The sequence below is a fragment of the Harpia harpyja genome, chromosome 1, assembly GCF_026419915.1.
Source record: "Harpia harpyja isolate bHarHar1 chromosome 1, bHarHar1 primary haplotype, whole genome shotgun sequence".
In the NCBI taxonomy this organism is placed as follows: Eukaryota; Metazoa; Chordata; class Aves; order Accipitriformes; family Accipitridae; genus Harpia; species Harpia harpyja.
The window spans coordinates 46,929,627-46,944,288 of NC_068940.1; the positions used below are offsets into that span (position 1 = coordinate 46,929,627).

Genomic DNA, 14,662 nt, shown 5'->3' on the forward strand with positions numbered 1-14,662 from the left:
TTTGTTCTCGTCCTTGTAGATAATTTAGCTTAAACTAACCATATGGTTCTATACTACTAATGAAAACTTAGATAATAAGAGCACTAACAAGCACTGATGTATCAAAACATGTAAAGGACCATACTGCGCAGAATCACCTGAGGAGGGTCAAATAGCGGACAAGTGAGGAAGACTATGGAAGACCACCAGAGGACTCCTGAAGACCACCAGAGACCTTCAATGCGCCTGCGTAAAGGACATTTACATATGCTAATAGTTTCCCAGAAAACTAATGAATATGTATAACATTTCTCAGAAATCTAGTGAATATGTATGTAGAACATGTACTTAACCTGCACAATTAAACCCGACGGTGAGCACGATAGGTGGAGCTATCCCCCGTGCATCCAGCGCTGCCAATAAAGAATACCGACTTAATAGTTAATCAAACTATTGTGTTAGTTTCTTTGAATCAGTTTCTAGAAAACTAGTTTCTTGGTGAAACATACTATGATTATCAAAATATTATCATCAAGGGAATTCCATTAAGTCTAGAAGATGCTTTAGTCAGGTAAGAGCTGAGAAATGAGAATAAATGAGAAGAGACATGGCTTTTAGTGAAGTTTATCTGCAGCAGGTATCTATGCTTTATATACACCATTAATTCCCACATTTCTCTTTTCAGTTTCTATTTTTTCAGGTTTTCTTTTCTTTTCTCTTTTTCCAGTTTCACAAAGCGAGAAAGATCAAGATATTCTTAGAAATATGAAAGGTGATTTTAAAGCCAAAAACATTCTTGGTGAATTAAGAGCAGAAATCAAAATTCAAAACTACTTTGCACAGAAACTGGTTTTGAAATTCCTAGTATACTTTTGAAAACTAAGAAAACCACATCAAAGTATCAAGAACAGGCAGGTCAGGCATGAAAGGCATTACAATTTGGAGTGCTCAAAATATATACACCAGAGACTCTTACCTTCTCATCCAGCATGTCAGGGTGCTCAGTGAGCCAGACGCAGAGGCACTGGAAAGCTGCAACTATCATGGAGTGAAGGTCACGGGAGTGGAGCGGGGCTGGGCGGCTGCACTGGTACACTATGTAGCTGCACACTGAACTAATAGCTCTCTTTCGATCAGAGGAATCGACCACGACTTTCACCTGCGTAAAGCAAACAGGAGAGGATGAGAATTCCTCTCAAAAAAAAAAAAAAAAAATCTTTCGGAGGAGAAATAGTTTTTTAAAGCATTTTTAAATGCAGTTTTAAGAAATGGGAATAAACGGTTGAGCTCTTTTACGATTACAGCTTAAAAGCTGTGGGTAAATATATTTAACAGTAATGGATATTGAAACTTAAAGGAAAGAAATGCTGCACTGAGGTGCCACCACATTACATAGCTTGGTTTCCAAGAGCAAGAGTGGTACCAATATGGTTTGGTAAGAAATTAACTGCAAGCTGAATAAATTAGTATTTTAAACTTATTTTCAGCAAATACCTCTCTCCTTCAGCCGTAACAACCCATTCTGTATCTCTGAGAACCCACTCACTGCCAAGCCTCCCTTCCACAGGGCTTCATTCTGCTCACATGACTTTCTACTAGGCATATTTTGCCAGCACAGTAACTTTCACCAGTGAAAAAGGGAAAGAAAACCCATCCTCAAACAAGCAGATTGGCAAAAAAACCCCATAAACCCTCCGCCAAAACTTACTGCAAAACCCCCTCAGCTTCTCTCCCAGCTCAGGGCTTCAGGGAGCAAGGCTCCAGACCAGAGGGTTAGTGAAGAGCCTTGTACACTGAGGCACAAGGATCTACGTTATAAAACTAACTGAAGAACTGAATTTGTCTTTTCTTCCCAACCTGTGACTTGGCGCAGGAACAGTCAGTTAAAGCTGGATTTTTCTGCTCTGTAGCATTTGACCATGCCATATAAAGCTTTACTCATAAAGGTGCACACTTATCCAAGCAGGAAGGTGAATAGTCTTGCTGATGACACCACCAGAGCCAAGCAGTTGTACTGCACAAAGAGGGGTGGGGGTGGTGGGGTGGGACAATTCAGAGCCCTAGGATGAAGGCAGCATTCCCTTCAGAAGCATAAGATCTACGGCAAATAGTCTCCTTAAGATGAGCTTATGAAAAGCAGGCTAGTGAATGAGCATTCTTGCAGGAAACAGGATTTTTTTAATTTACCAAGTGCCACTAATAACCTGGTGCTGAACAGACACAAGACAGAGCACCCCCCTAACCCGAGAAGGAATTTGGGAACTGTCACCTCCAAAGGCACAAGCAGAATCAGTTCTCCACTCTGCTGCTCTGCAGTAAGAGGTGATCTCTTTCTACCCTCTTAGTTATGAAAGGGAAAGAGATCCAAGATACCCCAGAGGAAAAATTACTTCAGTTGCGTGAGAATTATACAAAGATTACAATATTTAATATAAACCTGGTTAGGCATTTGAAATATATATTTGATATATTTGATAATGTTTTTTCACATTCCCATCTCATTGCAAGCCAAGAAAAAAACCCAGTATCCTGGCTTAACCACACAAGCTGCAGGAACCTCTCGTTCTGTATGACACTCTAAGACCCAATAACCGTACATTAATTCATTGCAGAACACTTTCAAATGCATCCTTCAGCTCATGTTGCTGCAGTAATAAAATAAGCACCCAGTCCAACATGGCTCAGTGCTGACTCCACACTCAAAAAAAAAAAAAAAAAATGCATGAGACACATATTCCAAAGAGATCTGTCGAGTTCCCACAGGAATATAACAGGAAATGCTGAATTGTCACACCAGGTCATCGTGGCTGCTGTAAATACACTAGACTTCTGCTTAATAAACGTCATGAAGTCCAGCTTGGGGACAAGAGCCCTCAAGCAGAAAAGGGCATTTTACTTCTCAACAAAAAAAGGCCCCACCCCACCTAGTAGCTGCTGAATCAAAAAACTGCATGCAGATAAAGCTCTGAAGAAGGCAACACCTTCGTATTAGAAATACGCTACCATTTTCTAAGCTCAGAAAACTATTTCCAAGATGAGATGAAGGGGAAAAGCAGGTACAACACTTACAAAAATGGCAATCAAGTTGTTTAATACCTACATATTTGCAATCTGCCAACTAACAGCAACAAAACCATGTTTCCAAGTCCAGTTACACAGTGAACAGACAGACCAGCCACCCAACCAAGCAAAGCTATGATAAATGGTTCACAGCAGGGTTGAAAACTAGTGGCCCAAGACCCTACACTTGCCACTGGAAGCTTAGTGGCAAGTTTTTCCTCAACTGTGCAACCTAACATGGCAGATGCATTCCCTGTAGTGTAAAAAAAAAAACAAAACCAAAAACAAAAACAAAAAACCCCAAACAGATACACATGGGAATCCATGAGAAAGGTTAGGAGACATCCAGCTAGCTCAACAAAACCAGCCAGAATTGTACAGTACAGCCACCTGTATCTGAACAAGCCACCCTGAGCTTCGCTTTCAGCCTACAGGCATTTATAGGGCACACATCATTTGAGCCACAGAGCATTTATGTTAGGAGAAGATAAAGTACAAAAGGAGTACTATTTTTTTCTTGTGTCCAAACAGAACATTTGCTGACAAACTCAGACACAGACATCTGTTTGGTGGCATGACTTCCACCTAAACAGGACTATAATCACTCTTTGAGAGGAGACCAGAGCACACAAAACAACACCTCTCACCTTTGCCAGTCCAGACAGAAGCTCCAGTGCAGCCAGAGAGATACTCATGTCCTGCCTCCACTGCGAGTTGAGTCTTTGGGTTACCAGGTGAATACTGCGTATCAGTAGTCCAGCAGCTGTATCTGTATTAAGAGCTAGGATATAACCCCAATACCACATACCACAGGGAGGGAAAATAACTAAGCATTAGTGACAATAAGCAAAGCACAGGCACAAGCCAAAGCAGCCACAATACACACATAAAATAAAATTATACACAACCCAGAATCTAGAAATTGGGTTGGTCACTTTTGTACAGGCTAACTCCGTTATATACACCACCAGACACTAAACAATTATATTCAGACTACCTTACCACAATTTTTTAAATTTTTTTAAAAAGACATTTTGGATAATCCCAGCATTCTGCTGCATTTCAGCAGCAGAACAGCTAGCATCAGGTTTTGCTATTGTTTGCTATTGTACTTAAATTGCTGCAATGTCTTGTAGTCTCAGAAAAATTTAGACATTGGTAATGTATATTAGACATCAGTACTTCTATATTTAGGCATCAGTAATGAACTAATAGAGCACATGTAACTTCAGATATCTATGCCAGAAGTTACCCATTCTTTCCATATTTCTATGTTTATCAAAAATTGTACCAGTTAGGTAAGTGTAGATAATGAAAGAATGAGTCCTGGAGAAAAAAAGATGCAATTATTTCTAGACCTTTAATTTCCCTGAACCTCTAGCTCAAAATTAAAAATAGAAAATGTTTTTCATATCAGTTGTTCTCATTTCAAAATATTAGGAACATAAATGCTATACATGCTTGTTAAAACTGAAGTAGGCAAATTAATCTCAGAAACAAAAACAGCTAAATGACTAGTTTAAAGACACATGAGAACTACGACATCTAAAGTATATCCTTCCCCACACTTAAATCATGGTATTTAACACTCAAGAGCTAAGTACAATGTTACACTAGTAGCAGATTCAAGTGTCTGCTACAGTTAAACAGTAAAAATAGACCATCTTGCTTGCAATTTTCTCTTGTTTGAAGAACCCAGCAGAAACACAGAAATTCTTTTCATAAATTTCTTGCAACCTTATCCTCTGCGTATAAGAAATTAAAAATCCAATAAAATGAATATATTACAAAAATATCTTTCAAGTTATGCCATAGTTTAAAGAATCAGTAAGTCAAGTATTTAACGGGGGGGGGGGGTGTTTAACCTTACAAATAGCTATTTTTACAAGCAGCTGTCAATGAAAACCCATACAAATTAAACACACAATCAAATGGTGTGCTGAAAACTAGCACTTCAATAATTTCAAACAAACAAATCCTGTAGGGAAAGCACCAACATGTTTATATGAATCCCTAGAATATACTGAAGTCTTCCCTGCTAACCTCCCTCCTCTCCTTAGATATAGAACTAGAGAAAAATTTTTGGTTGGCAAGAACAGAGTTGTCAACTTAGGCTACAATATAATAAGGGTGATCTGTTCTCACATTTCCTTGGTCAACATCAGTTAAACTGATGGAGACCAAAGGAGCAAATGAAATTCCAGGAACTCAACATTTGGCCAGCTTACCACACACAGATTTAGAAGAACACGGATTTTATCACAAAGATTCAAAAATGCACGGTACAAGACATAGCAAACTAAAGTTAATTACTAAATTCTCTTGTTACAACAAATAACACATCATAAGCATTCTGCTTACTTGCTCTATAAAAACAGGAGTCCCTCAGATATAGTTTAGGAGGAGTCTTTAAATATAGTTTAAGAAAAGGTGCTGCAAGAGTCAGGTAAGCATTTGGAATGCTACCAAAATGAATGAAGCAATTAATTTACACTTGATGTACATTTATCCCATTACTGTTCATGAAAACCAAGTGTCTTGAAAACATAAGTTAAAGCAGTTTGCAAAAACCTTTTTCATAAGCTTTTACATTCTTGTTTTTAAAATGTTAGCAGAGTCCTTTAGTACAATTAAAAAGCAACCACCGAAAGGGCACATATGAGCACAAACTGGCAATAAACAAAGGGGCTATCCACCCTGGGTTCAAAACACCCATGCACATTAATGTATTAGACAGAACTAGGAACAGAAAAAAAAAAACCAAAACCATTACCCTGGTGTATAATGAGAGTTTTTTCAAAAGAGCTATCCTTACCATAATCCCTCAGAAGGGCTTGTGCTGGTCTCTCACTATCTGGTGTTGTGGGCTCTGTACTGCCTCCACTTGCAGTGCTAATGCCACTGTTAGTACGACTGTGGCTTTTGAAGAGGTTATTTTCCCCACCATTCTGCAAATTGAAAGTCAGTTTTGAGCAATGAGAAGATTTTTCTGAGTTCCCTATACCAGAGGATGCTCTCAGATACAATGGAGAAAAAAAGATGATCCAATCTCAAGATGCTAAGCACCTTACAACAGCAGATAAAATGACTAATGCATTCTTTCTGAAGTGGTAACTTCATAAACAAAAAATACTTACCATTTCCATCTGACAGCCAATGGCTTCTAACAGAGCTGAATCTTGAACAATATTTAACATTGCACCTGAAGAATCAGATACAAGAAGGTAACTAAAGACCGCAGTAGAATATTCATTGCTAAAATTCACAAAGAAGCACTGAAGGTCTAAAATACAGGATCGCCATCCCATTTTATAAAAACTCCTATAAAGAGTTTCATAAAACACAGGATTTGCTTCAGGCTTAGCCATTTGAAGCAGATGAGAGCTAAGATAGAGAATTCTTTCAGCTATTTTAAAAATGCTTTGAACATAGGTTTTTTAAATTCCTCAGTTCAGAAGGATTTTGGTTTCACAGAAGGGCTGGAATCGTTCCTTGTCTCCCATCAGATTGTGCTCATTTAAAAACTCAGGTTACATTTAAGGATATTTACTGATTCTGTGAATAAAATAACAGTATTTGTTAGATAACAGAGCACTAAAATGAGCTGCATAGTCCAAAGCCACCTCAAGGGTTATATAGTGCTGGCCTTGGCTACATTCTTGCCTGGCACAAAGAAGTCCCCTTCCCCAGTTTGGCCATGAGGAGCCAAAAGGCAGCTCGTGACTGGCAAACAAAAACATGTTTTCAAGTCTTAATGAACTACCAGTACATACAGCAACCTGCTGGAAAATAAAGTGAATAATGTCTGGTCCACTCAGCAACTCTTAAGACATCAGCGCAAGGGACCATGCTTGTTCTTGTACTGATCAGTGACTAGTGAAACAAACCTGCAAACCACTGTAACACAAGGAGTTTTATTTTTATAAAGACATTTCTGCCCCCCCCAAAGAAAAAAAAAAAAGGCCAGTATTTGCATCATTGATAATGTGTGGGTTTGCAAAGCAAATTAAAAATTGCTTTCATTTCAATTTGGCTAAAACATAAAAACAACTTCCTAAATCAGGAGGCCAGTTCATAATCTGAGGTGGGATATGCTGAAATTCTCTCTACCTGGAAGTCATCCCTAGCCTCTCACCTTCTGTGCTTCTGTGCTTTGTTTTCCATCAGTGCCCAAAATACTGTATTGAAAAAACTGAAGCTCTAAGTGTGGGGGTAGTCAACCCTACTGCATCCAAAGTAGCCAGCAGGTACTTATCTCTTCCATCTTGGGAGAGATAACTACACACAAGTGTAAGACACTGTTAAATTAAAATTGCCAATGCATTCTGGGTGCCTTAGGTAAACTGGCATGGACAGCCTGTACCTGCTTGGCAGCATCAGCCCCAGGTGATGAGGAAAGAAGCAGTAAGGACACAGACCTGTAACAGGCTGACACTGACACACTCTGATTTTGTTGAGAAGCTGGTGGCACATGTGAGAATCTCTGGCTAAACTGGAGATTCATGAATCCTCTCCAACCAAAGCCAGCAGGAAGTAAACTCCTGTTTCCATATGTGAAGTTAACAACAGGAATACAGGGGAGATGGACTGGTATGGACTACCACGGAAACAGTAATGGTAAAAACCCATTCAAGGCAGAGCATCTACCCCGCCAGATGCAAACACCAACTCGCAGTGAAGGGGTACAGGAACGCATGGGTAGGATTTAACAGAGCATCACCTTGCAGTTCTGGAGGTGATGCAACCCTCTGTGCACTGATGCTCTGTGGGTCTCACTTGGAGGATCACTTTGAAACCATAAATATCCTTATCCCTTCACCAGCATTGATCGTAAATCATTCTTTTGTATTATTCTCCTCTAGTCTTCGCTAGTAAAGGAACTATTTCAATTGCTGCAAGGAAACTTTCCAAAAGTCTTTGCAGACTGGATTTGTTTCCCTTCACTTCATTGCTCATGCCATTTTCTTGCCCTCCCCTATTAATCAGGTAGGCTCTCTGTCTCCCAGAACAAGGCAGACCCCTCCCACAGCAGTGCAAGTCTGTTTCCTTTTTAAACAGACAAAAGGACAGTGGTATTGTTGTTACTAAAGTACAAGAACACCATAATATGGAAAAAGGCACTTCCAAAGAGAGAGAAATAAGGCGAGGGGAGAATAAAAGGCAAGTACATTTTTTACTTGTCTGAAAATATATTTAACTTGACAGATTATGCACTACTCTAGTTTTCAGCTTCTACTTACTTTCTAGGTATTCAGAATAATGTTAATACACTCATTACCTCAAAGAACAGTTTGTTGCCAAACTACAAAGCATCTCCAGACTCTATTCCAAAGCTTTTGTCTGAGGATTTACACAGTGCTAAACATGTCATCTGTATTTTACCAGTGCTGGACCACCAGTCACCCAGTATTTCAGTTTGTTTCTAGACTTAATCATGCCAAAAACTAAAATGATGTTCCCTGTAACCTATTAGTCAAGAGTCCTTCCCAATATTAAGCCAACATTTTTTCCTATTTCCATTCCTAGTTATGACTGACTTTTCCTGCTAGAACGTGCTTTACTTCCACCGCTACTTTACAAGTACTATTCCACATTTGTAAAAAGAAAGAGATTACTTTAACAAAAATGTGAGGCTTTTCAAGATGTTTTCATAGTATGAGAGAGATTATGCAGATGACAACCTGCCAGGAATTTCATCTTTTTTCTTACAAAGCAACACATTACTAATAACCTGTATTGTTCCAGGTCAGATTAAGACAGACGCTTCTACAACACAGTTAATAAATAAAAAAGTTGAAATAACCTAGTATCATTTGAGTGTTGTTGGGATCTGTTTCTGTCTGCAAAGCTCCTATAAGTATATTCACAAGCCTCAGCTTCAAGGAAAGGAAGGTTACTGGCTTATCATACGTTGAGCTGTCGTCATTGCTGAATTTCCCTTCCAGGACAACCTGAAGGAAAAATACATTTATTTCAGTATCAACTAGAGATCACACCAGCATGGTATTGGTTTCAAAAGTCAATAACCACAGCACACATTGCTACTGACAACTTGTAATACAGTCTTACTGTTACAGACTTGCTATAGAGTTTGTGCTAAACAGAACACCAGATACAACCCACAAATCATCCAAATCCTTCTCCAAAACAACCAGGAACACAAAAATGGAAATGCAAAACAAAGCAGTAAGCTTACTACCTCAGACTTTATGGTTCCAAAATGATGAGGGAGAGGCAACAGAGACAGCAAGATGTTAATTGAAGCTCTTCTTAGCTCTGTGGGGTTTACATAGATTTTAAACTTTGAGAGTTCTCTGCAAATCAAAGCATCATACAGTTAATCAACTTTTGACAGGAATTTGGAGCCAAATTTAATTAAGTTAAATACACAGCCACCCAGTAGTCTTAAATAATTTGCAGTATACAATGTAGCTGTTTCTTTCTAGGCTCAGGACTTTTTTGTTTTTGTTTTTTTTTGGAACAGCAGCAATAGCACAATGAATTCATGCAGGAACCATCACTTGCTAAGGATTATGTACCCCATATAAAAACAATGAACTGATGAAAGTATTATACTACATCTTTCAAGCAGGAAGTTTCAATCATGAGCCTCTACTGGCTTATTACAACTCAAAGCCACCCAGGATTATCAGAGATCTGCAGAATATGCTCATGTGTATATTGCATAAAACACAAGCTGCTCAGCAAATAGATCAACTTTTTTCAGTAGCCACCAGCAAATTCTTCTACTTATAAGACCTATCCAAAAGAAGCAGTGGCTCAGATTTAAGCCCAGAAGTAATATTTTATGCATAACTTCAAAATGAAATGCAGTACCAAGACATAAAACATTATGTTGAAGAAGGCATGCACAGAGTAGCATTACTTAGCAAAACGTCCAGAAATCTATAAAGCTCTGACAAGTGAGGTTATATCTTTTGGTTTAAGAACCTACTCCAATTTCACCAGCCTGTCTAAATTATCAATTTTTCTACTTAATGACGTGTAGGATTACTCTCTTAATTCACCACAGCAACAGCCACTAATGAATATCCTGTGAAGTTTTACTTAAAAATCAGTAGGCTTTCAATATACTTCAGCTAAATCACTCCTTTTCCCTATTCTTACAGATATGCTTTCCATCAATGAATATGTAGATAACACAACTCACACATTTCATTTAAAATAAGCACTATTATTGCTTTAAAGAAAATTGCATTAAATAAAATTGAAAATCAGAGCTTATGAAGTGCCACTATTATCACCATCAAATACATACACACTATGGGGCCCACATTACAGAATTCCTTCAGTGAAAACTACTCAGGAATGACAGAAACCCCAGAAGATAAACACCTTCCCACATTTCTGGTGATGTTTATATGGAAATAGCAATTTACCTGTCAGGTAAAATAGTTTCAAGAGCTGAAATGAAATAAGGAACCACGACATCAATCCCTTTCAGGTCACAGCAGAACAAAGGAGGGGAGTTTAGAATAACACTGGCAAGAACGGGGTGGCAAACGAAATCTGCTATCTGCAAACCCTGAATTAAAAGCATGTAAAATCTGACAAAGAAAGATAAGATTAAATTATTTGCACATAAAAACAAGCAGCATCCCACATGAACAAGAATGTGCAGCCACTATTTGTCTTTTCTATATAAAACAGAGTAAGTTTCAAAATCAGAGCTAGAAAATGTTTATATGAGCATCCCCCACAAGTTACTTTAGCACAGGCAAACGCACCTAAACAGCTTAACAAAAACCCCTCACCAATCACATGTATTTCATGTGAAAAGCCAGTACAGCACAGTTTTATTGAAAACTCTAACTTGTTGCAACACAGACTGGGAGCTGTGCAAATACAGCCCAGATGGTTACTAACAGTGCTTGGATCACATGCCCTCCCACTACTCCCTTCCCTATGTAAGGATGGGCATGAGACCTTGATTTTTAACTCCTCAACACAAGAAAAATACTGCAAAGTCTTTCGGGGCGGGGGAAAGAAGAGAGGACATGCTGATCAGCAATACAGAAAATGAGATCAAACATAATCATCATAACCAGTTCAAATGAAAAAGCACGGGGGCAGGAACCTAGCTGCCCATCAGCCTGAAGTAGGTAGTTAGGTAGTTTCCTTTGCAGTTTCTTGTCAGAGAATACTTATAACCCCCTTTTTTTTTTTTTTTTTTTTTTTTAAAAGGCTTGCAAATACAGAGGAATCTCACTGACTGGGTAAGAGAAACACGAACTATCTATACACAAAACACTATAACATACAAGAAATTAAATAGTTCAGTCTTCCAGGAAGTTTTGATGCCATCTGGGACAAATGTACCTGAACAGTTTGAGAGAGTCATGATTTGAAGTTGATTCTCTGCCTCTAACCTTTTCTATTTCACTTTTTAACAAAAGTTTTGAAAAAAGGTACACTACGATAGGCTGCCTCAGTTTATTAGAAACAAAACTGAAAACAGAGGTAGTTCAGAACACAACTCTTAAATAATGGAATATTAGTGCATTTCTATATTTAAAGAAAAAAAAAAAACAAACCACAGACACATTCCACCCCAGTGTTGTGGTGTTTGACAACATAATACCCTTCATGTCCTAATAAAGTGTACAAAGTCTTATGTCTACACACTTTTTTTCTTTATTCTCTCTATCTGAACAATATTCAGTGACAAATTAAAAAAAAAAAAACCAAACCAAAAAAACAAACAAGAATACAAGAGGCAAGAAAGTATCAAAAAGACAATGTTCCTTCCAGCTGGGAGGCACTTTAAGGGACTTCCCTTCAACTGGAACTTGAAGAAAACCCAATGAAAAACAGCATCGTTGAGAAGACAAAAGGAAATCACTACTCTGTTTAGCCAGGGATCCCCACCTACAGCATCTGAAGGCTAACCAGGTTGTTCTGAACTTGTAACAGAGGATTCAGACAGTAACTGAATGTTCTTTACTGTGAATTAATTTGCACCATAAAGTTATACCAATAAAGCAACTGGAAGATAGGTTAGTACCGGGATAGGTAAGCTGGTAATATTTCCTCCCCAGTCTTCTTGCTACAAAATATCCTACACAGTGTACCGCATGCCTCTGCCCTTCCTGCTTCATAGTTGTCTGGGAATTCACTTGCATCAAACATGGGGTTGGAAGCCATTGTGTCTGTGGACATTTGTGATCCTTTCCGGCGAAACTCCATGCTAGCTTGAGTTGCTATAGCTGGGAAGAGAAAAAACAGCGTTTCACAGTGTTTGTTAACATATATAATAGGCTCATGGGATCCTGGACACAAAGATCAAGTCAAATTTAGTAGTTATCATGAAGCTGTTAGTTCACTATGTTTGAGTCAGTGCCTCTGTTTAGAAAGTATTTGGTGGGTATAACTAACATTTTTCTTTATGAAGGTCAGTTGTTGTCATCCTTATATTCTAGAGCCTGTCCCAACTTTCTGCTGGAAAGAGCACATTTATATCCAATATTAGCTTCCTACCCTCTCTGGAGGACAAGGATCTTCCCTCACCTAGTTCTCATCTCCAGAAAAATGGAAGTACCACCTTGCCTTGCTGCCTTCAAATACCAAAACACATTTAGGTGGTGCCATTACCGTGACCTCCAAGCCAGTGCTTAATTTTCAGGTGGCCAACTAATCTCTTACGCTGCTCGGAACACCAAGCTGCTTTGATCCAATTTTGTTGTATAAACATACTTATTAAAAAAAAAAAAAAATCACAAATTCTATGGACCCATATCAGAAAGAGAAGTTTGCTGAAACCCACTCTTCTGATTTGGTCCCTCTCTCCTCACGTGACTACTGAAATTGCCAAATGAAGTTGAGGTTAGACAGCCTCCAGACAGCAGCTACCAGGAAGGCTGGCCCTCTCCTACTCCCTATCCCACAATATGCTCTACAAAAGTCTCTCAGGAGCCTGCTGTTACCTAAACAGGACATGGTTCTGCCAAGCTTTGTGCTCCCTCCCTGTAGGATGGTTCTGCCAGTCCAAGCCAGTTAAATTCATGTCTTCCTAGAGAGACCTCTGGTCCCCTTTCACACATCAGTATCACATGCATACGATGCAGGAGGCTACTCACTTTACTAGCTTCATCCTTTCTTCTAGGATGGCAACCAAAAAAACCCATTGCTCTCAATATGATTTTTTTTTTCTTTTTTTCATTTTTTACTTGGACAACTTCACTCTTGGATTGCTAATGGCAGAAAGAGCACACTCATTTTTAACTAAGACTGTATTGATATTCAAAACTTCTCTAGGCTACAAAACAAACAACACATAATGTGTGCTCCTAAAGGAATCAAGCCAATGTAGTTCTACCAGTACCAGAGAACTTACTCTCTCTCAAGCCTGGGATACTGGGGAACATCAGGTTCATGATCTGTCTTGCAAACAAAGGCCCGTTAACACTTCGACAGTTGGAATACTTGTTAATTTATGGATAGGTTGGTTTGGTTTATTTTTTTAAAGGAAGCATCCTAATGACAAGTGTCTACTCCTAATTTTTGTCTTTAAATTCATCATTTAACCTACTGTTACCTTACAAATTTTCACGACATAAGCAGCAAATAAGCACAAATCTTTATGCATCTTCCCATGAGCCATTTTTTGTCCTAAATAAGCTATCCAGCAATATATTGTAGTTGGAAAGAAACACTACATGCACAATGCATACAAATCAAACACTAGGTCTGTAAAATAAGCTTTAAGTAAAAAAAACATGGTTAGTGCAAAGTCCTGAAACTCATGACATGATCACAGACTAAAGTACAGAAAAGATGGGACTGATTCAGGCAGATTAATTTGCTTTTGCCAACAATCCTCCCCAAAGACACACACAAAAAAATTACTTGTCTTTTTCAAGTAAAAGTGCAAAAGCTACAAGAGACAATGAGAATGAATTTACAAATAAAATATGGGTTTATGGAAAAAGAAAAGCATGACCGCAATTAAGGAAAAGCTACTGGTTCCTACTTACAAGATTTATAAGAAAGAAGAATTTGGATAAAAGATGCTGCAAGATAATAGAAATAAAATGGAAACAAATCAAAGGACAGCAGTAGTTATAAAATACTTTTAAAGATGGTGAAATTGTAATATAAGTTAAGAAGCTTTTAGCTTTTTTAAAAAAATAGATTAAAAGCTTTATGATATAGCAAGCTTGTTAAACACACAGGAAATTGGCATTCAGGTCCAAAATTATGGTTTTGAAAGTATCACGCAAAACAATGAACAAAAAGTTACAAAACACTAATAAGATTTAGAGCTGTTCGTATCAATGTACATCAGTTCTTTAAAAGGATGTATTAACCCTTCCCAGCTCAAGTACATTTCCCTATGTTGCACTGTATATGGAATATATACTAGCCTATCCTAAGGCTTCTGTGACTTGGGGTACACCTTGTAGGGGGAAGGTTACTTACCTGCAGACCCTCCTTACAGCAACACTTCCGCTTCCAAACCATGTGTTCCTGACGGTATTACAGCTCCATCTTCCCTAAGCCAAGTTGCTAACAATGAGTATACCCGGGCATACCTCCCCTGACCACCAGCTCAATCAAAATCTTCCAAAGCAGAAATAAAAGGCAGAACACTACCAGAAATATC

At 38.4% G+C, this 14,662-nt stretch overlaps 1 protein-coding gene across 7 annotated transcripts in view; it reads right to left on the minus strand.

The window, feature by feature from the left end:
• The window catches only part of RALGAPB (Ral GTPase activating protein non-catalytic subunit beta), a 66,194-nt gene that overhangs the window by 23,468 nt on the left and 28,064 nt on the right, over positions 1-14,662 (minus strand). For 4 of the 7 annotated variants that reach the window (XM_052791474.1, XM_052791518.1, XM_052791528.1 and 1 more), the window contains 9 exons: positions 14,034-14,069; positions 12,065-12,266; positions 10,440-10,607; positions 9,239-9,353; positions 8,843-8,990; positions 6,177-6,241; positions 5,855-5,987; positions 3,687-3,820; positions 956-1,138 (listed from right to left, as the gene is read on the minus strand). In XM_052791474.1, coding sequence (XP_052647434.1) covers positions 956-1,138; positions 3,687-3,820; positions 5,855-5,987; positions 6,177-6,241; positions 8,843-8,990; positions 9,239-9,353; positions 10,440-10,607; positions 12,065-12,266; positions 14,034-14,069 — 1,184 coding nt within the window. The remainder of the gene's footprint in view (positions 1-955; positions 1,139-3,686; positions 3,821-5,854; positions 5,988-6,176; positions 6,242-8,842; positions 8,991-9,238; positions 9,354-10,439; positions 10,608-12,064; positions 12,267-14,033; positions 14,070-14,662) is intronic. The other 3 variants (XM_052791483.1, XM_052791499.1, XM_052791492.1) reach the window with 3 other exon arrangements.